The following is a 26,544-nucleotide window of genomic DNA, read 5'->3' on the forward strand; positions in this document are numbered from 1 at the left end:
GACATAGGTTAGAATTTGAAAATCTTTTTCTATTTCAAAATGCTCAATGGCCTTCTAACCTGGAACACAGAATTATGTACTTCTAATGGTACCAGAAACTCGTGTTTGAAAAAGCATAGCATTCTCTAAGAAATTCACTTGTAACTTTCACTTATAGTCTTGAATCGCCACATTCATATAAAAGTAGCCTATCCTGCATAAAATAAACCATTATACCTTTCAAGTCAATACGATTTTATAAAGTATATACAGAGATTTATGAACTATCATGTCACTTTCAGTTATCCCTATCAACTACAGTTTTGTTCAGAAGAGTAAGGGTTAATGATTATACCAACACATGGAATACACTTTGAGAAAAGTTTCATGAGAGACAGAGTAGATGATTCCAACTTACCAATCTGTTTATGCGAACAAATTCTTCTGAGGTTTTGGCCCAAGGAGGAAGTTCAACATCAGACACTACTGTCCCATCATCCATTACTCCAAGATTATAATTATTGAAGTTGACAAACATCTCAGAGAGATAATAAAATTCAGGGATCAATTCCTATATAAAAATAAAAGACAAAGTCATATTATAATCTGTAGAAAATTGAAGGTATTTATAAAAAGCCAAACATTTCTTATTATGCAGAAGAACAAAATAAACATATGAAAATTTTTTCTCTTTTCATATCCTAGCTCTATCACAAAGTTGTATCAAGGCTGACAGATCACATCCATTAAAAAAAAAACACCTTACTGCGTGGTCATATGTTTCCTTATAACCTCAAAACCCTTAAAATACCAACATTTGAGTAATATTTGAGGTTAGAAAACATATAAACAGAGATTAACATGCCACAATATTAACAACAGCTTAAACTAGATTTTTTTGTTTAGGTATACAGAATTTTTGCCATAAAAAACCAAAATCTTTATAAACATTAAAAAGCTTTGGTCCATCATGAACCAGGAAGATAGTCAATGAAGTTAGCCAGGGTGTAATAATATATTTTGCTCACATTTCAAAACATTCAAGTTTAGTTTGAAGGTACTAACTCTGATAAAAGATAAAAATTTATAATTAGTCTAGAAAATGACCTGCATGAGAAATAGTAAATTAAATACGACTTAAATAAGGACATTTAAAATACACTTTAACAAGATAGTTAACAAGCACAAAAATGCAACCAGTTAGGTTTTTGAGTACAATAAGCCCCATGTATAATTATTTCAGAGGTCCTACAGATCAGACTTGAAATCCAGTCTTGACATGGGTCAGTGACTCAGTGGTCTTTCAGCTACCCCCTCAGGGCCAGCTATGGCAGCCTGGCTTTCCAAATGGTTGAGTAAAATAGGGAGGTCATCAGATTTTGGACAAGGTCAGTATGAATTCACTAGAGCAAAGAAAAAAAATTCAGCAGGAATTAAGCTATTATCACCTCCATCATCCATGTGAAATGCTGCTTGACTTTGAATCGTACATCCTTTGTTTACAATCACAATAATTAACTAAGCAGGATAGGAATGACCCTGTCTTCCAAATGCCTGACAAGCACATGATCACTAAACTTGAAAAACATTTAAACTTAACAAAAAAATTTTTAAAGGAAGAGTCCTATTAAAATTTTAATCATAAATAAAATGATACAGTGATTATACAAAAATTTTAAGATTTTCTTCTCCAAAATGATGCGTGTAAGTCTAACAAAAGACATATATGTGCTATTTTATGCAACAAAAAGCTATATTCAATTTGTTTGAGCTAAATAACATTTACTGCATGAGATGAGTCAAGTACTAAAATAAACTCTTAATAAACATCACATTTAAACTTCACAACTTATCACATTTAATCTTCACAACAATTTTACAAGGTAAGGTATCATTGCCATTTAAAGAATCAACTAAGGCTGAAAGAACTTAAGCAATTCGCCCAAGGTTACATAGCTGATTTATGATAAATTTGGAAATTAGAGAAACATTTAGATTGGCATTTAACTGTATGTAATTAAAGCCTCTGTACTTAGTCATAAAATAAGCATAGACTCTACTTACATAGTATACACAGTGCTAAACATTTTAAAGATGTTTTTAACATATATTCTAAGCACTTTTTTAAAAAAGTAAACAAAAACTTTCCATTTTTCCATGATAAGAAAATTAGTTCTCCTTAAAAAAATTACATACACACACACACACACACACACACACGGGCTTTGATGGTGGCTCAGTGGTAAAGAACTTGCCTGTGAAGGCAGGAGACATTGTGTTCGATCCCTGGCGCAGGAAGATCCCCTGGAGAAGGAAATGGCAACCCACTCCAGTGTTTTGCCTGGGAAATTGCAAGGACATAGGAGTCTGGCAGGCTACAGTCCATGGGGTCACAGAAGAGTTGGATACGACTTATTCCATGGCCGTCTTGCTACCATATATGGATATGTCGCTTCATAACTCTCACTTTGCTGAAGTATGCTGTAATACTTGTGCACCCCTACCCTCACCCTAACTCTCACAAAGGACGTTATCCTTCTTCTGCCTTTTATACACACTATGCTTCTCTGTATTAATTCTCCTAGGAGTCAAAACAATTATAATGGCTGAATTCTAGATGCTAGGTTTCTCCCAAGTTTTTACTTGGGCGATCAGTCACCTGCATCATAAATCAGAGATACATATTACACAGTAAAAATATACAAAAAATATACTCTTTCTTGAGACCTTATCTAGAAAGCAGAAAGGGGACAAATGACCTTTCATAGCAAATTTCTTATAAATAAAAGGTTTAAGTCTTCTTATGTAGTACCAAAGTTCTTATGATTTTTTAATGTTTTTTCCTATCTTCTACATCTCTCATTTTATTTAGTTAAATAAACTGACAAAAATATATTTGCTCAAAACATAAATGCTCTTCATTGGTTCTTTTACAAGTTCTAAATTTAATTAACAGAAATATATTTTCTTCCTGGCCCATTTTATTTAAACATATTAGTTCATTATGTAGCCCACCAGGCTCCTCTGTCCATGGAATTCTCCAAGCAAGAATACTGGAGTGGGTTGCCATTTCCTTCTCCAGAGGACGTTCCCGACCCAGGGATCGAACCTGTCTTGCAGGTAGATTCTTTACCATCTGAACCACCAGGGACGCCCTTACCCTAAATGTAAACTCAGTTAATTTATCGCAAAATAAAATAGAGCAAAATTACATATAAAACAAACAAGAAATTTTTAATAAAAGATATGACTGGGCCATGTTAAACTTTCAGTTGTATCACTGTTATAAGGCTGTGAGGGAGGTAAAAACTTATCAGTTTCCATAATTACCATAGACTTTATTTGTGATTTCCTACTAAAGATAGATACCCTATACATTTTGTATAAAGGATGCTATAAAGATGCTCAAAATTAAAATTGTAAACTTTATCAATTAAAAATTAATGGAACTCTGTTCACTGTTATGCAGCAGGCTGGATGGGAGGGGGCTTTGAGGTGGAATGCATACATGTACATGTATGGCTAAGTCCTTTCGCTGTTCACCTGAAACTCTCACCACAGTGTTTGTTAACTGCCTATACCCCAATACAAAACAAACGATTAAACAAAAAAATATAAGTCAAATAAAAATTAGGCTTAATATTTCACTTGAAATTTATTGGGATGGGAATTCTGTGCTATGCTTCTTTACTTTTTACTCCTCAATCTCCCACTCCACACATCCTTCCAATTTCAAGACATTTGAAATTTCAGGCCTTTCTATAATATTTTCAGGGTCCAGAGAAGAGGCCTCCTGAAAACATCCTTTTTTTTCTGTCTTTTGTGAAAGTCTAAGCATACAGGAGACTATGTAAAATGCCCAGGAGAAGTAGTGTCAAGGGTGAGTATCTTTTAAAAGACAGAAATCAAGGAGAAGAGAGATTTCCCCCAGAATTAGGGAATCAGGTTTCTCAAAATTGGTAGTCAGTGTTCTGTCAGCCAGAGGAGAAGGGGAGGGGATAGAGAGGCTAGTCTGGAACCTAGGGGATGGTAAGTAGTGATCAGGATTGCAGCTTGTCTATATGGTGCCTCTATATAAATTAGAAAAAAAGCAATCTTTCAGGGCTAATTCAGTCACAAGAGAACTCAGTTTGGTGAGTGTAGTGTAGATAGATTTGGGCTTCTCTTCTTTCCTTTGGTCAAGCCCCCTTACACAGAGAACAATCTGCCCACCTGCACACATGCTCCATGATGGTGCACTCAGGTAAGCTAGTCACTTGGCACCAGGGCTTCTGGCATCACCAAATATTTAACTCAAGCTAGGATAACCAGCAGAGCTGCCAGCTTCCAAAAGACCATACATCCCAGACAATGAGGATATATTACTAGTGAAAAAGATGAACTGAAGATGTGTGAAAGCCAATTTTTTTAGGTACCACATAATCCTGTATCTCATTCAAGCCTTGGGAAAGGAGGCCTTTGTCCTAACCATCTAATGACTGTGAATACATTTCCTACCAGCCAGATATGAAGATCTGAATTCAAATGAGGACATTTCTTATATACTTGAGTTAGTGGTTACGGACTTAAATTTATACAGTTGATCCTTGGAAAACACATTTAACTTATATGCAGAGTATATCATGCAAAATGCCGGGGTGGATGAATCACAAGCTGGGAGAAACATCAAAAACCTCAGATATGCAGATGATACCACTTTAATGACAGAAAGTAAAGAGAAACTAAAGAGAGATTTATGATGAAGGTGAAATAGGAGAATGAAAAAGCTGGCTTAAAACTCAGTATTCAAAAAAAGAAGATCATGGCATCCAGTCCTATCACTTCATGGCAAATAGATGGGGAAAATGTGGAAACAGTGTCAGATTTCATTTTCTTGGGCTCCAAAATCAATGCAGATGATGACTGCAGCCACAAAATTAAAAGATGCTTGCCCCTTGGAAGAACAGCTATGACAAACCTAGACAGTGTATTATAAAGCAGAGACATTACCCTGCCGACAGAAGTCCATATAGTAAAAGCTACAGTTTTTCCAGTAGTAATGTATGGATGTGAGAGTTGGACAATAAAGAAGGCTGAGTGCTGAACAATTGGTGCTTTTGCGCTGTGGTGTTGGAGAAGACTCTTGAAAGTCCTTTAGACGGCAAGGAGATCCAGCCTAAAGGAAATCAACCCTGAATATTCACTGAAGGTCTGGTGCTGAAGTTCCAGTACGTTAAGCCGGCTCACTGGAAAAGACCCTGATGCTGGGAAAGACTGAGAACAAGAGGAGAAGGCGGCGACAGAGGATGAGATGGTTGGATAGCATCACTGACTCAATATACACCAATCTGAGCAAACTCAGGGAGACAGTGAAGGACAGGGAAGTCTGGCGTGCTTAGCAGTTCATGGGGTCGCAAAGAGCAGGACATGACTTAGCAACTGAACAACAACAACCCTCCACCCAGTCAAAAACTGGCACTTCATATCTGCAGTTCCTCTGTATCCTGCATGGGTGGTTCTGAATCCATGGATTCAACCAATCCTGGACAGGGACTATTGAAAAAAATCCAGAGATAAGTGGACCCATGCAGTTCAAACCTATGTTGTTCAAGAGTCAACTGTATTTAAATAATAAAAAGGTACCAATATATTCACTCACAATTATTTCTAGGAAACAAAATGATAGAACTCGCTATGAGCAGAGTAAAACTTTTTTAAAGTTCCCGTTACTTGATTCTTTAATATTCTTTGATATAAGCATTAGATAGATATGAAGTGTTATACAGCAATCACCATCACAAAGAAATTCACTTCATTTTTACTCTACAAAGAAGTGTGTTAGGATCTGGGATATGGAGACGTAAGTGTTACTTCCCCTCTACAGATCACAGATGTAAATTCTTAAACAGTGAAAGGATATATTAATTGGGAGTAAACTGGTTATAAACACAAACAGCCTTCTAGACATTCAAAAGAAAAAAGGATGCCTAGACGTTGGGGTTGTCAGAGAAAGTTGTGGGGAGAAGAACATAATATACTGTACTTTCATAATATGTGAAGTCACTTCAGTCATGTCTGACTCTGTGCGACCCCATAGACAGCAGCCCACCAGGCTCCCCCGTCCCTGGGATTCTCCAGGCAAGAACACTGGAGTGGGTTGCCATTTCCTTCTCCAATGCATGAAAGTGAAAAGTGAAAGTGAAATCGCTCAGTCGTGTCCGACTTTCCGCGACCCCATGGACTGCAGCCTTCCAGGTTCCTCCATCCATGGGATTTTCCAGGCAAGAGTACTGGAGTGGGGTGCCATTGCCTCCTCTATTCATAATATAACACTCATCAAACTATATTGCTCCCTTTAATTGACAGCTCCAGGAGATTAAGGACTTATGTGTCTTGCTATACCTCCAAAGCCTAGACAGAGTAAGTGGCACATTTAGATATTCAGTAAAAACCTGTTGAAGAATGGTAGTTACAATCAAAGAAAAATAGCAGAGGGGAAAGACAAGAACAGTTCTGACAAGCAGACTATCTTAAGAAGACGTACAAATATTGAAACATATATTTATCATTTGTTTTCAACGATCAATGAAGAACTATTCAGTTGGTTTAGAGAGGACTATATACATGGAACAGGAGATAATTTAAAAATGGACACGTTTCCAGTAAATTAAAACTGAGAAGAAAGATTATGAAGTATCTAATATAGTATAAAGGACATCATCAATTAAAGACAATTGAGTAAAAAAGTAAGTATATATACTGAAAACATATTATAATCTCACTATAAGGAGAGCTGCAAAAGTAAATCAGTTGATGAAAGTTGAATATCCTCCTAATAGGAAATAAACAGCTGAACTCAGCTGAGGTACACCAACATCTAACCAAAGAAACAAGTAAGTATATATACTGCCTAAATTTTACTATGGATGATAATGACATTCAAGTTACATGCAGAATTCCATCTAAATCCTAAAAGCATCTTTCTAAGAACCATGCCTTGATATAACACTAAATATTACAGTTCAGAATTATCTCCTTTGACAGATGAAATTTAGTGACACAGTCAAAGATTATGTCTCTCTAATACTTCTAACGTACATTTACAAAGTGAAGTATGTTTTATATTCATCAGAACAGAACATTCAGCTGTGGATAAAAAACACATGTTCAGCAATTCTTTAAAACATCAGTGGAAAATGATAAGTAAACAACACTGACAGAAGACAGAGGTATTTACAATTCACATTTTCTTTTGACTTGCTGACAATAATTTTAATCTCTATCACTTAATTAGGTGGATAGGTCTTAGAGGTAAGTAACATGGTCAAAATGTAGTGTATCATCTCTTAAAATAAAAGTTTGAAAGGTTCAACCAGAGGTTATACCACAGTTAAGGATAAGCCCATTGCTTTGATCACAAATCCCCAGGCTTTCATGGCATGATGACAAGGATTGGTTGTGACCACACATGTGTTTGGTTTTCTTTACTAAGGTACGATCCGCATTGATATGAATGGCCTCTGCAGCAAGGCTGTACAATTCGCCTTCTAATAGTCACCAATTCTATCCATTGAATTAAAACCATCACTTCAATAACACCCGGGCAACCATGACAAATACTAGTCTTTTAATCCAAAGAAATCAAAACTGAAATAAGAACAAAGATGCTACTTCACAACTAAAGTAAAATGTTTTTTTTTTCCCTTTTTGTTACAATATGAAATCCTGACAAGTCAAATATAAGCATGACAGCATGGTAACTAATTTAATGTATAGTGCTTTGGGGGTACTGATGGTAAAAAAAAGATATGAAAGCAAAATTTTAGATTATATATTGTCTATTCTACTTACTGGTCACATGGTTTTAATTTAACTTTTCTAACCCTTGAAAGTGTAGTCACTCAGTAGTGTCTGACTCTTTGCAACCCCATGAACTGTAGCCCACCAGGCTCCTGTGTCCATGGAATTCTCTTGGCAAGTACACTGGAGTGGATTGCCATTCCCTTCTCCGGAGGATTTTCCCAAACCAGGCATCAAACCTGTGTCTCCCACACTGCTGGCAGATTCTTTAACCATCTGAGCCACCAGGGCAGCCTTAGTTAGCTCAAGTGCCATTTCTAAAGCACAGGGTTATTGTGAGGCTAATACGAGATAATATAGAATTCTACAAGCACAAAAGATCTTACTATAATTATTATCATCATTAATGTGCCCTGATAACAATCCTAAATTAGAGACTTGCCTGTCTGATTCTTAAAGCCAACGGGTAACTCAATGATGACAGACATTCTTAAAAGCATTTAACATAATCCTAAGGGCAATTTAACCACAAAAGTATTTGAGAAAATAGTTCCTACTAAATAGCCATCACATTTAAAACAGATTTATTTATTTTTAATAATAATGACAGCACAGCTTCACATGCCTCATTTTATGATGAATACTCTCAATACTTTATAGCACTTTCCTGCTTTCAAACACGTTTTTTCACCTGCAGATTTGGACTGGACATCTTCGCTGTATCTTTTGCTGTTTCAGATGCTTATCTTCCAGAACAGTGTAATTTGGGGAGAGATAATGGCCATTATGATGCAAATAATAGGAAAGCACTGACTGCCAGAAGATGGAAACAGAACGTCCACCGGAAATCTTTTCTGGAGCAAGTTATAAAATACATACATATTGCTTTAAGTATGGGGAAGAACAGTTAACACCAGTATCTAAAATATATTAATGAACAATTTATATTTTTCCACTGAACAAAAATATAAGATCACTAATTCAAAAAACAAACTACAGCTGACCTGTGTACATTTTTATAATTTAGGAAGATAGGAACATTTTCTAAGTGTTTAAAAAAATTTTTTTTCTGCCCAGTATGTAAGTAGCATAAGAAGAAAACTATTCAGTTTCTCAAGTACTTTTTGTCAAAGAATAACAAGAACAACAAAAAATGGTTCATTGTAGACACAAGACTACAAAGTTCAACACCAAAAAAATATTAGTACATAGGTATATCATTTAACTTACTGATGTATGAAAAAGAAAAGGGTTAGAAAGATTTGGTTAAACTAATAAATCTATAAGTTATGTACAAAAACAAGGATGAACACAAATACAGCTCAGTTAGAGTGTGAGTGTTCTACATCGTTACAAGAGAAGTAAGACAGCTTGAGCTCTCTCTAATGCGGATGTGAAACACAGAGAGACTGAAAGACAGACTGCCAGAAAAACAGAGAGAAGGAAGAGAGAAAGAGAGGGAGAGGGGGAGAGAGAAGGAAGAAAGAAGAGAGGGGGAGACAGAGGGAGGGAGAAGGAAGAGGCAGAATGAACAGACAGCAAGAAGAAGAGGGAGGGAGGGAAGGCAGAAGGGAAGGAGGGAGGGAGATACCTGTGCCAGAAACACGCAAAGGGTGTACAGAAATGGCAAGATTTTAATTTTACTTTCTTTTAGCATTATTAACATTCTGAATTATTTAAAAGTTTGTTTGAAAATAGGAAGAATAGATGAAGAAAATAAAACTATCAAGTCATCCTAACCTAAGCTTTTTCTCTTAACAAATACTTCAAGAAACACATATCCAGCAATTATGTTCTACTAACTGTAGCTAAACATTTTCTTATAAATGGCTCTAACGCTGATGCTATCACAGCATCTGTGGAATGTATTATGGTAGAAGACACGCTGATAGAGGAGAAAAAAAACCTAACTTATCTTCAGATCACAGCCCCTGGGGTTTCTGAAGTAGTGGAGGGCAAGTCAAAGGTCTCATGTTTAACAAATCTCACAGCACACACACACAAAACTATTTTCTGATCATCTCTATTTTGTATTATTACTTCTAATGAACAGATACACATTTAATACCTTTAAGGGTTATTAAAACTAAAACCAATTCTGTATAATGTTACTGATGGCCATTTATTTTTAAAATACTATTTAGTAAACTCCTAGGATTTAATCGCATTCTATTTAAAGTATGGAATATGCTGTACTGATCTTACTGATTTCATAACAACAAAGTTTTGCATTCATCACTAATGATACACAAAAAGCTATAAAATAGATTTTTAAATTGAATATCCAAGATACGATCAGTAGCAGGATGCCATTATAGACTTCTTTTGTAAAGCTATGTGAGTAAAAACTCAGTGTGAGTTAATTGTAAAACTGTAGGGAACGGAGTATCAACAGCTCTTGGTCAGCAGATGATATTCAGCTACTGGTTCTCCTGTGCAGAAATAAGCCCGTCCTAAAATATGAGATGTCAGGAGCCCAATGAAGTACCTACCCATTGGATTTTGCTGTGCCCTTCTGCTGGAAATGGCCAGACACTCTCTGTTTTCTCCTCAAATGACCTATCTATTCCAGGCTTTTTCACTGACACCTCTTTTCCTGATATATTTATATCTACTCATTCATTCATTCGACCAATATTTATTGATTTCTAACTAAATGCAAGGCATTGTTCTAAATGCTGAGGTTACCAAGTGAACAAAACAGAAAGTCCCCACATTCACAGAGCTCTAGCTATGGAGACATGAAATAAACAAACTAATGCACGTATCATGTCAAATGGTGGCAAGCATTATATTTAAAAAAAAAAAAGGCAAGATAAAGGGATAGAAAATGATGGTGGTTGGGCAGTGTTATTTTAGAGAGAGAGTTCAGGCAAGTCCACTTTGAGGAGGTGACATATGAGCAGAGACCTGAATGAAAACTAAATAAATAAATGGGAAAATGGTTGTGGCAGAGAAAACATTACATGCAAAGCCACCAAAACAGGAGTAGGCTTGGAGGGAGGGAGTTGGGAGGGGGTTCAGGACGGGGAACACGTGTACACCCGTGGCGAATTCATGTTTATATATGGCAAAACCAATACAATATTGTAAAGTAAAAAAAAAATAATAATAATAATAAAAAAAGAAAGTGATACCTGAGCAAAGACTTGAAATGGCTGAAGAAATTCATCCATAAGGGTATCTGCAGGTTGAATCTGCAGGTATCTTCAGGTGAAACGAAAAGCAAATGCTCTGAGGTGGAGCTTGTGAGGAACAGCTAGGAGGGCCTATTTGGCTAAAACAGAGCGGACAAGGGGCAAATGGTACAGAGTGGTCAAGGTGTAACAGGGTTTTGGAGGGGACAGGTAGCCACTGTAGTGCCGTACACTGTAAGGACTCTAGCTTTTACTCACAACCAGGAAACCATCTACTAAGAAGGGGAAGGCTGAGAAGAGCAGGTTTAAGGGAATGAAGATCAGGAATGTGGTTCTGAATGTGTTATACATGAGAGCAAGATGCTGAGGAGCAAGTCAGGTTATCAGGAGAAAGGTACATGCGAGACATGTAAATCTTGGAGATAGAAGACTGTCTCACAACCTTTAAGATACAACTCGAATACCACTTACCCTATGAAGTCATTACAGCCTACTTCTTCCAGGAAGAATTAATTCCATTTTGTTTATATCTTATTATAGTACTTATAACTGTCTAGCTTGTATTAAAACATAGTTTTATGTATATCTGTTGTTCTCACCTGGAGATATGTGACATAAAGAACCATGTATTTTATCCTTTTAATCCTAAACGCTCTGTACTATCATACATACTTTTATATGATGAAATTATCAATAAATACTGGCTTAACTAAATGTGTTTGGGGGAGTTGAATTCACCTGTCATGGGAAGTTTTCTGACTGAAGGTAGGGAGCTTAGCAGTTAGGGAACTACTCCCAAACTAAATTCTCTACATACATGTCCAAGTCAAACTTAATTTCTCTCTCATCTTAGGAGACAAAATCAGTCATCAAATCCTAACAGTTATCACCTTTTAAATATGTCTCAAATTCACCCACATTTCTCTAGTAACATTGCCGTGACTTGAGTTAAGCCTCCACGGCCTCTCACCCCATTACTTTAACAGCTTACTTACTGCTTCCACTCCTGCTCACGGTGTAACACATGTTCAAACACCAATCACAGTGATCACCCAAACCGCCACGGCCCTTCTGCTTGAGGCTTTCCAGCATTCCCCTGCTACCCCCGGGATGAAGTCCAACCTCTACCACAGCTTATGAGGCACCTCATCACAGGCCGTGCATTTCCTTTCCTCGCCCTTCTCTTCACTTCCGACACCTCACCACAGGCCGTGGGTTTCCTCTTTCCTCGCCCTTCTCTTCACTTCCGACACCTCACCATAGGCCGTGGGTTTCCTCTTTCCTCGCCCTTCTCTTCACTTCCGACACCTCACCATAGGCCGTGGGTTTCCTCTTTCCTCGCCCTTCTCTTCACTTCCGACACCTCACCATAGGCCGTGGGTTTCCTCTTTCCTCACCCTTCTCTTCACTTCCGACACCTCACCACAGGCTGTGGATTTCCTCTTTCCTCGCCCTTCTCTTCACTTCTGATCTCGTCTCCATGAAGCACAGAGCCTGTATCACACTGAACTGCTGGAATGCTCTCATTGTCAGCACTCCCTTTAGTGCAAAAGTTTCCTGGAGGCAACTCTGTCTCATTTGGTGCTGTATCACAACCGGGGCATAAACTTCAAAATAAAAACTTGAAACATAAATGCTGTCTTAGGATTCCACCAGACTTCTTATTCTACTATTAACTTTTAGCACAGGTTATTTTAAGATATATTTTGATACTAAATTCTGAGCTTCTAGAAAAGTGTCACCAATAATCTCCATTTAATCTCCTGTTCCCACTCTGAAACAATGAACCTAAGTGACATTTATGACTCCTTCCACTTTCCAGTCCTGATTTGTCAATCATTTCTATAGGAGAGAAGAAAAGGATTTCAAACTGCAGCAAGTCAGATGGTATTTAATCATTACATTAAATCTATTGACACTAAAAGTGCCTGAAATGAGTATGCTGCCTGGAGAGAGGGAGGGAAATCAGTGGCAATGAACTACCTAGAAAAGCTTAGCTTTCTGCCTAAATGTTCAGATGCGATTGCCTTATGAAATTCATGCAAGCTTTACGAGTCTTAGTTGCTCCACAAAATCTGGTCATAATGGTTCAGGCTGAAGACAGTAATCTATTTTGCACCTCAGTTTCTAAGCTTAAGTGTTTTTTTAAGACTTGAAACACAAGCTTTTGCTGGGAGATTTTAAATTATTATTTATCCCAGAGATGATTTTCCAAACCAATTTTAGCACTTTCTGTTTCAGCCCTCAAGACTAGCTACTAACGCCACTACCTGTCAGTTCATATTTCGATGGAGTACACCATCAGAAACATCATTGCTCAAAGAGGATGAAGGAAATCTTCCTTCTATAAGCAGAAAGCTATCTCTCAGTGCGATGCCAAAACAATGCCCTAAGTTTGCACCGCCCAATGGAGAAGCCACTAACAACGGTGGTCATTAAACACTTGAAATATGGTTAGTCCAAGGACAGACCTGCTGTAAATATAAAACACACACCAGATCTCAAAGAAGACTTAGTATAAAAAAAAAGAATGCAAAATATCTAATTAATAATTTTATATTGATTACATGTTGAAATAAAAATATTTTGGGTGTATCAGGTTGAATATATTCTTAAAATCAATTTCACATGGTCCTTTTGACTTTTTAACATGTGACTACAAGAAAATCTAAAATTACATATGTGATCATAATTATGATTGACATTACATTTCTATTGGACAGTGTGGTAAGCCTAGAAAACTGATAAACACTTTCAAACTTTTTATCCAAATGGAATAAAAAGTATCATTGAGGGTCAGATCTGAAATGGATCCACCAATGATGCATAGAAATACAAAAGATATCCCCAATTTAAAAATGGTTAAACATGCTAAAAGTGAAAGACTGCTTTAGTAAAATCTAATAATGTCTCTTTCTTCTCTGAAATAAAAAGGAGTATTTGAATCTTTATTTCTTAGGAGTAGCCTTTATTTTTCAGTAAAACTATTCTCTGAGTATTAGCATAATGCAAGAAATAGGAACCCTAAGATATTATAGTGATAGTTCCCCTTTAGCAAAAAAAGTTAAGTACTAGAAATGTTATCATGCTATTCTTTTTTCTGAAAAACTTTAAATAAATCATCTACCTCACAATACTTCATTTTTATAAAACCTCATGGAAACATTAGAGAATGTATATTAACCCAGCAAGGTATACTTTAGAATCCACTCAATACAGTGATCCCTACCACCCACTCACATACTTCACTATCCTCTCTTTACTATTTAACATATCCCTTAGTATTTCTAAAAACTCTAACAAGACAAGATAAATAAAGATCAGACTATAATTAATATGATTCCATCTGAAATACAACATCGTATCTTAATGAAATGTTTATACCATCATAGGGATTTAAATGTGCTTTCTTAATATTCATTCTTACACATTAATTGTAATAATTTAATATGTTTTATAAAGTGCTAGAATGTAACATGAAGAGGCAAGATCAAAAAGTAAAATATAAAAAGAGACAAGATTAAATCCCTCTTCAATTACAGAAGGACCAACTGTAAGGAGGCTCTTTAAACAGCCTATTAATATAACCTATGTAACCATACATTGTATACTTTACAAAGAATTACATTTGGAAGTATACTAAGTTACTGGTTCAAACTACCTGGTTATCAATATAGAAAATGGAGTAATTTATCAATGTCCTATCTACCTCACAAATATTTTATGGTTTAAAAAGAAAAAAGAAAAGAAAATTAGGAAAACATACATATTGGTTAGAAAAGCAAGTTTCACCCTTGGGTTTCACCCAAGGCAGTCCTGAAGAAAATTCCTGTGCATCTGAACATAAGGACATGGTAGTTAAAAATAAAACAGTATTTCTAACCAGGCTCCCATCAACTTTACACTTGGAATTTTTAATTCTTCTACTTTTTAAAAAACTTTTCCCAGGATTCCCCTGGTGGTCCAGCAGTTAACAGTCTGCCTCCCAAAGCAGGGGGTGTGGGTTTGATCCCTGGTTGGGGAGTTAAGATCCCACATGCTCCATGGCTAAAAAACCACAATATAAAACAGAAGCAATATTATAAAAAATTCAGCAAAGACTTGAAAAAATAAATAGTACACATTAAAAAATACACACACAACGTTTCCCTGAACCTTGTGCTCTACTTCTTCATTTAGATGCCCTACATAACTAGGCTAGGGAGCTAAAAGTCAAGAAGCACAATAGCAAGAGCTGAAATTCTACTAGTTTTTTAGTAATTGGGGCTGTTTTTATCAAAGTCTGCTGGGACATTCAAACAGAAGCAAAATGGATTTGAGTCATTATTTGTGAAGAAACACGAGTAAGGAGAAAAATAAGGAAAGAGAAGGGTAAAGTTCATATGGTTCGGGGGGACTTGTTTTTTAATGCTATAGCTTTTTTGTGTGGATTTATTTTTTAGTACAAGTGAGGTATTTTAAAGAAAACTTTTGGAAAAATGGAACCAGACATGCACTAATTAAAGAAACATCAGAGAAAAAGGCCAAGATTTAGGAGATAGAGACAATAAAACTACAAATATCAATCATGTATCTCCTTTCCAAAAAAGCATTAAGTAGGAATGTCTACTACAGAGAAGTAGAAATTTGAAAATATCCACTACCTCTGTTATGGAGTAGAAAAGAATTCAAATTTATGATTTCATTCTTGTTTACATTTCTGTTACCAAACTTAAGTATGAGGTTATAATTTGGTCATGAGATGTTAAAAAAAAAATTTAGAAATTTAGAAAAATTTTTCCTTAAGTCTTCAGTTTGATAACAGAAAGTCAGTCTTATCAATGTTTTCATATGTCTGTATCTCTCATTATGTCTCAAAAAGCTCAGTAATGACATAGCTTTGAGATTAGAAATAGAAACAATTATTAAATCTGTTAACTATTCTGATTAATTGCTATCTAATTATCCATTGATAATTATCTAGTTATCCGTTAATGATTCTTGAGGAATATGATATATAATTTCAGAGTACATTATTTGTGATATCAAAAATTCCTATAGATGTTCCAATATAAAAGATTATTTCTGCATATGATGAATCTTCTTCAATAAAATACCTTGGATATAAGCAAATGTTATACTCTACGGTAAGATACAGTATGTGAACACATTTTTATAGACTGTAATGTAACACACCTAAAAGTAAGATGAAATTATCATTTTAATGAAATTTTTAAAAGTACTCTATAGTAACATAAACATAAGTAATGCAACTTTTCTTCAAACCCAGATATTTCTCTTATTACTTATCATATAAGTATACATGTAATTATTTATATAAAAGTCACAGTTCTTTGTGACACCATAAGGAACTTCACAACTATAGACAAATCTCATTTTACTCAACTGCATCTACACAGTATCTTTCAGAAAGAACACTACGTCACGAAAATAAAATATAGTACTTCTGAGGTTAGAAGCAAAAATAAGTGTTATATTAGCGACTGTGCCGAGTTTTTTATCTTTTTATAGTACTGAACATACATATAGATAGAGGAACTCATTTCCTGTATATAATAATTAAATGCAATTCCATACCAAGCAGAGTCAGGTATGCATTTAGAACCAGCAGCAGGTAAAATACGATTACCTTAAGAACAGAGACAGGAAACTGCTGAAGCCAAATGAAACACGTTAAGAGTCTGACATCTTTCTCACAGTATTTTTCTGATTGTATTAATTTTATTCATTGATTTTGGAATTCCACTGAGCATGCTGCCTTACATACATACTACTGTATTCCTCCTTTAAAAAAGATTCTAAGAAGGAAGGAAAACAACTGTTCCACAATTAGAGAGAAAGAGGAGACATTAAGACTGACTAAAACAGACAGGAGATAGAGAGAAATCGTTTACAGTAGTTCTGGACCATTTAACTAAGGTCTCATCCTTTGAGGCTCATCTTTAGTAAATAAGGCCGTACTGCAAGACAGAAATTCATTCAGCAAGAAACACACTGGAAATAACAACTGTAAAAGGAAACAGTTTTGTACCTTAATATCCGATGTATCACGCTGACTGTTTCGCCAAGCTCTGGAAATTGAGGAAAACGTTCGATCTGCATGATCAAATTTCCCTCCTTGTAAATTTAGGAAATAAGTTGTGAAGGGTTCCTAAAAAAATAAGCAATTTATAAACTCCATATCCATATGTTTCCTCATGGATAAAAACGTGGTTTTATAAATCTTTATATTTAAATACATTAATGATAAATAGACAATAGCCAGTATTATGTCCTAGGCACAGACTGAGATTTATACCTAAACTATTACATTAAGGTTCTCAAATTGTTTCAGAAGAAGTATTTCCAAAATTTGGTATTTTCAATATTTTTCAGACTCCTTTTCTTTTCAAGAACAATTTATTAATAACATTCCGACATAAACTAAGACTGCATTTTTCTTCATAGTACAAAGAAATAGTCCAATATATAATTTCCCTATTGTTATGGTTCAATATTTAATTTATGATAAGAAAAGAAAAATGTTTGGAAGATTTAAAAGCCTCCTCATAGTTAAAGAACACTTAAACACATATTAGTGGATAATTGCTTGAAATTAGCTAAGCACTATAAATTACCTCTAGGATTTATGTCTGCCTGTACCCTTCTAACAAGCTTAAATTAATGATGTGCTGCTAATGCTTTCCCAAAGAAATTACCTTCTTGTAGATGAATCACCTTCCAATTTTACAGAAACACTTCTGGCTTAACCAATATGTTATCAATACACAGCAGTCTTGGTGTAACTTATAAACACACTTATTCCACTTGGGGCAACTGAAGTTTTCAAGATATATGAATATATGTCTGTGTTAAGGGAATCTTAGTTTTTATTTTAATGGATTACATTTGAAAATAACATATATTGCAATTCAGAGACTGGTAAGTTATCAACCATTTGAAGAGGCAAATTTAAGGGAAAAATTCATGCAATTCCAGGTGATACATTTTTATGGCCATTCTACAGTAACATGTTGTACAATACAGACCAAATGGGATACAGGGATATTTATATAATTAGAGCTTCAATCACTGAAAAAAATTTCACCCTTCAAAAACGATGCTGATGATTTTTAATCAATGCATATTCTCCACAACATTGAATTTACTCATCCATGGTTTATTATTCAAATCGAACTTACTATTCTTAGCAGCCATGCAAGAACAAAACTTGCCGTTGAGTAATGAGTACCATAGTGGAACTTTGGAACTTGATCATCTTCCCAGGACTCGTAACGCTCTGCAAAGAATGCTGCTCTTTTTGGATTCAAAGCTCCTATTGGCTGCCAATACAGAGGAGAAAAAAAAAACCCACATAAATGTAATTGTCCTTTATTTATCTCTTCAAACATTATCCTATTAGCAAGTATGAAAGTGAATTAAAAATACATACCATTTAAAGCAGTGTTACAGTCACAGAGTGGATGGCAACGTAAATTTAACTTTCAATGCACATTAAATATATACATATAAGTGAAGGGAGAAGAAACCTGTCATTTCTCAGTAAGTTGGTTTCATTTGAATAAAAATCTTTAATCAGCCCAGAACAAGCATTTTCACAAAGATAATTACATGAAGTGAGTATTAGCTATATGATACTTTGGAAAGCACCTCTAAAATCCTACTTAATTCATCAGAAGCAACAACCAGAAACAGAATCTTGAAGCTAAGTGATTAACATATCACAGATGCTGACAGGAGATGGAACAAAATTTGAGGAGGTAGCAGGTGAGGAGAAGTGCAAGAAAGGGACTGCATGAAAAAAGAGATTAAATGAAAATCTAGGATTTTCTACTAGCATGAGTAAAACCAGAATTCAGAAGATAAAAACATGTCTGTATGAAAAAATTATTTTAATATGTAATACAAATAGAATATTAGACAGAATATGAGCTTGTACTGGAAAACAATACATTACAGCCAAGGTCCCCAAAGCAGTACGGCCAAGTGATGAAGAGTCTGCGCTTACTGGAGTAATAATGGTACCCAGTAGGAAGGTTGTTTCAGAAAATAAAATGAGTAAGTACATAGAGGGACAAACCAAGCCTGACAATATTCAATGCATGTTATTATTTTTAAGGTAATCTTTTAGCACTGGGGTAAAGTCTGAATAAAACAATAGCCTATAAGCCCTCAGAATATTGACTGGCGTAAGATAAGAGCTTAAGAAGTGTTAGCTGGTATCATTATTGTTGCTGTTGTAATTCAGGGAATACATGAACTCCACTAAACAGAAGGCAAAAGCAAAATTTTGTGTGATCATGCACATGTACATCTTCTTCAGGAAGATACAAAGAGATTTCCAGATTCACAAAGGGGTTTAAGGCCTTAAAGAATAAGAAACAGTTCATTCTCATAAAATAATCCAATCTCCAGAAAATCTCTATTCTTTATGTAAAATACAAATATCAATACACCAAAAAATATGCAAGATTACTTTCTTTAATAAAAACCTATCAATTAGCAACTCCTCATTTATATGAGAAAGAAAATGTCTGATCATTTATGGGAGAAATATTAAGCTGAAATTTAAAATACTGGTTTTAAAACAGATGTATTCAGAAATATTCTACTGAAAATGAAACAAAGTTAAATGAGTTTTAAAACTGCTTTTCATGTTAAAAAGTAATTTTCAGCAACATTTTAAATGATCATTTTGGCCATCTTTCTAAAATTGTTAACTATTTTTTCAAAACTGCAATTTATTGCTCATACCTTTCATTCTCTTTCAATAGGACAGTTCTAATCGACATTTTATTTTAAGCCATTTTTTTTACTTTACAAGCAAAATTTAAAAAACCTTTAGGTGATTATTATTTTAAATCAGTATCACAGTATACCAATTTAAAAAGGCATTTTTAAAGCATTAGTTTCTGTACAAAAGAATTAAGTCTGATTTACTAAATTTATGCCAGTTAAAAATGGAACCGACTCAAGAAATCTTTGTTACAGAACCAATTTGGAATGCCTTTAAATGTATTTTCGTTGTTGTCCCTGAAGACTGAGCCATGCAAAAGGAAAGAAAGAAGAAATAAAATCACTGGAAGACAAATTATGTGAATTAAAAATAAAATCAATGCTCTGTTTGTATGATTCTGCAGCATATTAAGTATTCACTTTATCTGCTCCTATTTTTATTACACTCCAAATGAGTACACCCCCAAAATCAATAGTTATAGAATCACGTTTCTTGAATATAATGCTAAAACCAATTAGGATTGATTTCACTAGCATTTGAAAAAAAATGGCACTGTGCAGAGATCCATATAGGCAGAACCCACAGTATTGATTCTGGCTGTTATTGTTACAGTTGGTTTCTGAAGCCTGCTACAGGACAGCTATCAAGACATACCACATTTATTTGCAAACATATAAAAAAGAAGTCCCCAAATAAAAGAAGGTTAAAAAAAAAAATAAGACCAGTGGAGCTGTGCAATGACAATGATACACTATCAGCTTACTCAGAGAAGTTACAGTGGGAATACACACATTGAATTATACATTACGCGAAAGCGCTGATTTATTGTGGTAATAACATCCACCTCATTAAAAGATTCTGCTTTGCTGCAGTTGGAAGGCTACATATTGTTTACTGCTATAAATTAATGGCAGTGCAAAGAAGACTGTGGAACCGTCCTAACAATAGATCTGTAATGACAGTGCTGTATATCACAGCTTCCTCAGCAGCTTCATAATAAAATGGAGACAATGTATTGAGCTAATACATTCTACCATGCTGGCCCATATTTTTCTGACAACTGCTTTAAAAGATGAGCTGAATCCAACTATGTTATAATGCTGTGCAACATTTAACTAAGAAAGAGTCCGTCATACACCAAAGTGCATCAGAGCATTTTTAAAACACTGTCTAAATCAGCATTTCAAGATGTTTACTCATCTCTGCAAAAGAACTACAAGTAAATGCTGATGGCTCCTCTTACTTATACAGTATATTAAGAGTAACAAATGGAGGGCAATTCTAGAAGATACCTAGCATTACCAGCCTACAAAAAGCTCTGTACAATTTAACTGTAAAAGCTTGACCAGATTATTTTTCAAAATCAGCAAATCGATTAAAGGAAGAACAAAAATACTGGTCATTTGAAATGGTCATAACTTCTTGGAAAAATCAATAAAAAATAAGTTTTGATTAGAGAGGTATAACTCAAATTCATAACCAGGTAAATATAAATAGCCCTAGGATACAAAAATAATTTTAAACACTACAGAAAGCTAACGAATAGAACTATATATATATTAAATTACTTTTTTTTTTTTATTGAAGAATACTTTACAGAATTTTTTGTTTTCTGTCAAACCTCAACATGAATCAGCCATAGATATACATATATACCCTCCTTTTGAACCTCCCTCCCATCTCCCTCTCCATCCCATACTCTAGGTTGATTCAGAGTTCTTGTTTGAGTTATTTTTTAAGTATACAAAATAATAACAGAACCTTAATCACAACAAGATAAAAAAGTGGTTAAAATAAAACGGAACGATTTAGAGGTTCAGGAATACCAGCATTAAGTATTTACATTTAAAAAATGCAAATAATAACTTGGATTAAAACAGGAAAAGGCAAATGAAAGAAAAAAGAACACCAGAACTCTTGAAAAAGTATAAATAGCAAAACAAAACAAATTCCACTGCCCACAGCATATATCGCTAATTTCACAAACAGCAAAATTGACACCTGTGGTAGATTCGTAAGTACTCTATTTTTCTTGTCTGATACCTTTCAGAATAATAAATGCAAAGCAACTTTCTAAATCAGGTTTTTAAGCATATTACGGCAAAATAATTTCGTTACCGTTTCTGAGAAGTAATTTTGCTAATTATTAGAGATCCAAAACTACTGCATATAAAGTACCCAGTTCAGTGTCTGCATACAGCATGTTATTTGTAATAATAACTATTGATATTTTCAGCTTATTTGATCAAGAATATTTAAGAAAAAAAACCATTAAAAAAGCCTAATGAAATTAATGTTGTCTATTAGGAGAGAACGTAATTAAGGATCACAATCATTTAATGGAATACCAGTACTGTGCATTATCAGTCAGAAGCCTAATAATAGTACACATAAACTCCAAAACTGAATTACCCTACTTCAAGAGCATGATATAAAACAGAATTATCTTTCAAAATCCAAACGGCCTCTAAATTTTACTGTGAAAAGCGTATGAAATGTCAAGCAAGTTACAATCATCTAGTACTACATTCGGAGGAGGCAATGGCACCCCACTCCAGTATTCTTGCCTGGAAAATCCCATGGACAGAGGAGTCTGATAGGCTGCAGTTCATGGGATCGCTACGAGTTGGACACGACTGAGGGACTTTACTTTCACTTTTCACTTTCATTCATTGGAGAAGGAAATGGCAACCCACTCCAGTGTTCTTGCCTGGAGAATCCCAGGGACCGGGGAGCCTGGTGGCTGCCGTCTCTGGGTCGCACAGAGTCGGACACGACTGAAGCGACTTAGCAGCAGCAGCAGTACTACATTAATTAAAAACAAAGAGTATTAGATTCAAAGACCCTTACAACCACCCAATACAGATTCTTTCATCTGATTACTAGTAAAAGTTAGTTGTAAAAAGAAAAGACTAATGTTCATACACTCTAAAATTTTGCTTTCTTTTTAAAATTTTTAGGAAATCGCACCTGAAGTTATCTAATTAATAATCCCCAGGCTACATTTTGTATTTTATAAAACATTATTGTGCATTCTCACAATAAATGTGAGCCGCTGCTGTTAAGTCGCTTTAGTCATGTCCAACTCTGTGCAACCCCAGAGACGGCAGCCCACAAGGCTCCCTTGACCCTGGGATTCTCCAGGCAAGAACACTGGAGTGGGTTGCCATTTCCTTCTCCAATGCATGAAGTGAAAAGTGAAAGTGAAGTCGCTCAGTTGTGTCCGACTCTTAGCGACCCCACGGACTGCAGCCCACCAGGCTCCTCTGTCCATGGGATTTTCCAGGCAAGAGTACTGGAGTGGGGTGCCATTGCCTTCTGCTAGGCATCCCTATTTTAATAATGAAGAAAATAAGTACCTTGAATAACCTAGCTCAAAATTAACAGAAATCTATGAGATACAAGGCTTCCCAGGTGGCACTAATGGTAAACAACCTGCCTGTGAATACAGGAGATGTAAAAAAGGCAGGTAAGATCCCTGCATCGGGAAGATCCCCTGGAGGAGGGCAAGGCAACCCACTCCAAAATTCTTGCCTGGAGAATCCAAAGGACAGAGGAGCCTGGCAGGCTAGTCCATAGGGTCGTAAAGAGTCAGACATGACTTTGCCACTGTTTAGTGGCAACATAAGCAAGAGGTTATGCATTAATTTATTGTGGAAGTAGGATAGGCCTGTAGATACCGAAAAAGAGCAATTACAAAGTGACAGCAGGAAAAGATAACAAAATGGTTGAGCTCAATATCATACGAATCCAACATTTCATAGACATGTCAGGTTAAATTAAAAAAATTGTTAATTATGTATAAGGAAAAGATAACAAAATGGTTGAACTCAATATCATATGAATCTAATATGTTAGAGAAATGTCAGGTTAAATAAAAAATGTTAATTATGTATAAGGTAATCGATATTCATGAACAAATTAAACAAAAATAATTCAAATTCAAGAGGATGAAAGAGGATGGACTATTAGGAAATGTGACATCATAAAAGATGGTCATTCCTGGTTAGAGAATAATGATTTGTTTTGAGATTATACAAAATAACTCTGATAAACAGATTAAAGGGGCTATTCTGATGACAATGCAACTGTTTATTGGATATAAGTGAAGAATCTAAGAGTCTTAGATATATTATCTTGCTATATTTATAAAAACGCCTTAATATACAAAACCATTAGCAATCCCAATTTACAGATGAAAATAACAAGTTTGGGAAGAAGTTAAATGACTATCAATAGCTGAGGCAAGATTCAGAGCCAATTCTAACTAGACTGACTATTGCATCCTAGAATAATTTGAGTTATGTGGATTAATGAAAGCGTTGGTGCTGAATCTATAGCACCACTGGAATCCTTTCATGGGACTTTTAGATTAAATGCTCTTTTGAAAAAAATGATATTTATACTTTACTCTTAACTATATAATGTATGTGCTTGGGCTTCACAGGTGGCTCAGTGGTAAAGAGTTTGCCTGCCAATGGAGGAGAGGCAGGAGACCTGGGTTCGATCCCTGAGCCGGGAAGATCCCCTGGAGTAGGAAATGACAACCACTCCAGTATTCTTGCCTGAGAAGTCCCATTACCACAGGAGCCTGGGGGCTATAGTTCATGGAGTCACAAAGAGTGGGACACAACTGAGCAACTGAGCATGCATACACGTATAATACAGTGGGTATTGAGCAGACAGTTTCACAAATGGGGGAGAGGGATGAATATTTTGTGTTGGGGTCACTGAAAAGACACTTGACAAAATTGCTTATTTAAAAAAAATGAATACATAAAAATAAGCACTGTCATCAAAGTTTACTGCTTTACTTTCCTTTTTTAAAAAATTAACTTTATTGGGGTATGGTTGCTTTAGAATGTTGGTTTTTACTTTTCTCTTTAATTTTTCTGTATTTATATATCCATATCTATGAACCCAAATGAAAGCCTTTAATTCCTTGTGTTGCTAAAACTTTTTAAAGAAGCCAGTGAATTCTGTGCATCTCTACCACCTGCCTTCCTTTCCCACCTACAAGGAGAAAAAATAAAAGAATAGCCTATATCATTTAAGCAATGTTGCCACCATTCGGGGGTGTAGCAACTATTTTGTGTCAGTTGTAGCAGCCCTTTTATCTAAAAGACGAATATAACAGACTGATAAGCATTGTAACTCAACATTAGTTTTCAGGGTATTTCGTCATATGCTATATGGCTGAAATGGTTTGGTACTTATCTTCACACACTCTAATTTAATATTACAGAGAAAAAATTTTATCGGCATACTACTACAGCTTTTAGTTAACAAATAAGCACTTTTTGTTTTTACGTACCAGAGGATTTTTTAATCCCTTGAAAACAAGCTCTCTTCCAAGTAACATTAAACATAAACCCACTATATGATTTCAACTTAATAAACATATTCTGGGAAAAAGAAAGTATTCCATTTTACTTATTGTACTTAAATGAATCTAAATCATTTCAAAGGCTCACATTGGTAGATTTAATAGCACCACCTTCACAGTTCTATATTATTCAGCTATACTTCATATTAAGTGATTTTCAATATAGTTATTTGTCTGTTTGAGAAAGGCACATAAGTCAATTAAAATAATCTGATAATCCAATGCCTGTGTTGAGCTAAATACCTGGAAGGAGCCCCCCAAAATCTTAACAATCCAAGGTCAACTAAAAAAAAAAAGGAATTATGAAAATGACAACATCCAAGAGGCTCAATGCTGTTATAACAAAATTTATTTATTCACAGATAGGCTCATATATACACTTAAAGAAACAATGAGGATCATTAAAATCTGGTCCAAAATGGTGACAAGAGAGGCTCCTGAACTCACTTCTTGCCACAGACAAACCTAAACTTTAGCTACACATGGAATAATTCCCTCTGAAAGAAATCACAAGTTAAAGATGCATATTTCAAACCACAAAGAAACCACTAAATTGTTTAAAGGTATAAATAACAAGGCACAGTGAAGATAAACTGGAATCATAAAACAACCCAATCTGAAAGAAAACAGATAAAAGGAGATAAGACAGAAAGAACTGATATAAGGGATAAAAAACAGGTGGAAAGAAAATACATTTAAACTGACTATATAAAATTACATTAAATGTAAATGGTCTCAACGCCCCAACTAAAATGTAGACGTTATTAGAATGGCTATAAAAGCAAGACTGCATTATATGTTGCCCACAAAAAAGGAATTAAAAAAAATAAAGTCATAGACAGGTTTTTAAATATGATAGAAAAAGATACTATAAGTAATAATAATAAAAAAAACCACTGTCATGTCTATATAAATATCAGAAAAGGTAGACTTCAGGACATGGACTATTATAGGTGTGATGGGAGACATTACATGAAGATGATAACAGTTTATGAAGAAAGCATAGCACTCTGAAATGTGTATGCACTATCTTAGTTTCCTAGGGCTCCTATGATAAAGCACCTCAAACTGGGTGACTTAAACTAATAGAAATTCATTGTCTCACTGTTCTGGAGGTTCAGTGTTCAAATAAGGTATTGGCAGAGCCACGTTCTCTCTGAAGCTTCTAACGGAGGATCCTTCTCGGTCTAGTCCAGCTTCTTGTGGCCTCAGGTACTCTTTCCCTTGCAGCAACATAACTCCCAATTTCTATTTCCATCACTGCATGCTGTTCTCTCCTTTGCCATTTGTCTTACCATAATATTTTCATCTTCTTATGAAAACACCAGTCATACTGAAATTAGCCCCACTTCAATGATCTTAACTTCATTACACTTGCAAAGACCCTATTTACAAATAAGGTCACGACCACAGATGCTAGGGGTTAGGATTTCAACATAACTTTTGGGGAGACATAATTCAACTCATAACATGTACCCAAAACAAATGCTGAAAATACATATAACAAAAAATGAAAGAAGTGAAAA

At 35.1% G+C, this 26,544-nt stretch overlaps 1 protein-coding gene across 4 annotated transcripts in view; it reads right to left on the reverse strand.

Moving 5' to 3' along the window:
- LRBA (LPS responsive beige-like anchor protein) overlaps nucleotides 1-26,544 on the reverse strand; it is a 759,310-nt gene that overhangs the window by 164,755 nt on the left and 568,011 nt on the right. For all 4 annotated transcript variants that reach the window (XM_070386647.1, XM_070386648.1, XM_070386644.1 and 1 more), the window contains exons 45-47: nucleotides 18,077-18,217; nucleotides 16,927-17,046; nucleotides 398-550 (exon numbers count right to left, since the gene is read on the reverse strand). In XM_070386647.1, the coding sequence (XP_070242748.1) occupies nucleotides 398-550; nucleotides 16,927-17,046; nucleotides 18,077-18,217 (414 nt within the window). The remainder of the gene's footprint in view (nucleotides 1-397; nucleotides 551-16,926; nucleotides 17,047-18,076; nucleotides 18,218-26,544) is intronic.

This window comes from Bos mutus, chromosome 17 (genome assembly GCF_027580195.1).
Source record: "Bos mutus isolate GX-2022 chromosome 17, NWIPB_WYAK_1.1, whole genome shotgun sequence".
NCBI classification, from domain to species: domain Eukaryota; kingdom Metazoa; phylum Chordata; class Mammalia; order Artiodactyla; family Bovidae; genus Bos; species Bos mutus.